The sequence below is a fragment of the Sinocyclocheilus anshuiensis genome, unplaced genomic scaffold (genome assembly GCF_001515605.1).
Source record: "Sinocyclocheilus anshuiensis isolate Anshui unplaced genomic scaffold, SAMN03320099.WGS_v1.1 scaffold842, whole genome shotgun sequence".
Taxonomy (NCBI): Eukaryota; Metazoa; Chordata; class Actinopteri; order Cypriniformes; family Cyprinidae; genus Sinocyclocheilus; species Sinocyclocheilus anshuiensis.
The window spans coordinates 565,859-567,956 of NW_015536509.1; the positions used below are offsets into that span (position 1 = coordinate 565,859).

The window sequence follows — 2,098 nt, forward strand, 5'->3', positions numbered from 1 at the left end:
AGGAATACCAGAGGCCTGTGTAGACTCCATGGTAGCGGTGACATGACCAGACACCTTAGGGGGGAGAGTGAGGTGGCCCGGTGTTGACACAGGTGCTGGAGCTATTACACGGCTTGGCATGGGCGTCTTCAGAGCAGACTGGAGTGAAGAGAAGAGAGTTGTAGGCAAACATGGACATCCCTTTTTACATTTGCTTACTTTTTAATTTTCAGGGAGTCGACAAGGGGGATCAGCTTTATAAACTGAAGGTACTTTAAAAATACTGGTGTACCTTCAAAGGACCCTCAGTGAAGGCTAGGGAAAGACCCTGAGGGAGGTGGGATGGTGCTGCTGACACAGAGACATGCGTGCCTGGCTGGATGGGAAGGTGCTGAGGGAGAGGAGAGGGCAGAGGCTGAGCTGTTCCGTGGGGCGGGGGCTGAGTCTGGGGTTGGGGGTAGGGTCGTACCACTACCGTCTCCTGCTTGTCATCTCTGAACGCTATGGTTCCGCTGGACATCAGCTCACGTGGAGCATGATTTGAGTCTTCATGTCCTCCTTAAAGGAACCACATTAAGTCAGTTGATGGTGTAAACAGTTTCATGACATATAAACATATATGGAAGATAAATTCAAGACTGTCTGTTTATAATCATCTAAATGAGCACATCATTTCCAAAGCTTGTTGTCATCTACATTTGATATGCATTAACACCAGGGTTTTTAACCAGGTGTCTATTTCCAACTACACCACCTTTCAAAAGTTTGGGGTGTGTAAGGATTTTTTTTTTTTAATTAATACTTATATTTAGCAAGGATGCATTAAGTAGATCAAAAGTGACAGCAAAGACATTCATAATGTTAGAAAGGATTTCAATTTCAAATAAATGCTGTTCTTTTGAACTTTATTTATCAAAGTATTCTAGTTTCCACAGAAACATTAAGCAGCACAACTGTATTCGGCATTGATAATAATAAGAAATGTTTCTTATGCACCAAATTTTAATAATACACATTTTAAATTTTAATAATATTTCAATTTTGTAACTGTATTTTTGATCAAATAAATGCAGCCTTGGTGGGGATAAGAGTCATCTTTCTAAAACATTTTAAAAAATCCTACTGACCCTAAACATTGAACAATACTGTTGTAACAGATCCAGTAAGCAAGGGTTTGGCAAGTAAGTTTGGCATCGGGCCAACAAAATTTTTGCCACTAGATGACGGGCCAGAATATAGTCAAAAGATAATTTAAGAAATTAATTTATGAAAAATGCAACTAGAATTGCCTGTGACAGACTGTTACAGTGTCTTTTATAACTGGTAGTGAGCTGTTACTCTGTGTTAAAGGGGTCATATGATGCGATTTCAATTTTTCCCTTTCTCTTTGGAGTGTTACAAGCTCTTGGTGCATAAAGAAGATCTGTAAAGTTGCAAAGACTAAAGTCTCAAATCCAAAGAGATATTCTTTATAAAAGTTAAGAGTCAGCCACGCCCTCCTAAAATGGCTCGTTCTAACATGCCCCCACATATCTATGTCACTATTTGGGCGGCGTTATGCAACTCTTCCCACATCTTCGCGCAAAGAAAGAAGGCATAACTGTTATTCTCGCTGTAGTATTGTTGCTGCTGCCGCCGCCGCCGAGTCCAGCCCGGGGTCGTCACATGTGGCTGCCGCAAGGCCGCCGGCCGCGCCGTTCTCAAGCCCGCCGGCCATTTCTCAAGCCCGCCGGCCATTTCTCACTCTAGCCCGCCGTGTGTGATGCTGTGTGTTTCACTGTGAAAGCGAAACTACTTTGTTTGGCCTTCCAAAAGAGGACACGACTAGAAATCAGTGGTTAAGTTGTATTTACAACACTGTTCCAGAACAGTTCATCCCAAATATTCAGATGTGTGCAGCGCATTTTATGGAGGACTGTTTCCTGATCCTGGTAGAGTAGACTACAATGCCGTAGTTCTGACAATACTGTTCTGACTCACAGACTGTAAGAACATTTTCATATTTAAAGGATTTGCCACTGATGATACAAACGCGAGTTTTGAGCAGTGTAGAGTAGCACTTGTTGTTTGTAATTTCTCTGATCACAAATGCAGACATGGTTTTATGTTTACGCGGCGC

General features: G+C 42.3%; 1 protein-coding gene across 1 annotated transcript in view; it reads right to left on the reverse strand.

Moving 5' to 3' along the window:
- The window catches only part of LOC107691745 (histone deacetylase complex subunit SAP130-like), a 34,311-nt gene that overhangs the window by 21,229 nt on the left and 10,984 nt on the right, over positions 1-2,098 (reverse strand). The window contains exons 3-4 of the mRNA XM_016490549.1: positions 272-537; positions 4-138 (exon numbers count right to left, since the gene is read on the reverse strand). Of these exons, the coding sequence (XP_016346035.1) occupies positions 4-138; positions 272-537 (401 nt within the window). The remainder of the gene's footprint in view (positions 1-3; positions 139-271; positions 538-2,098) is intronic.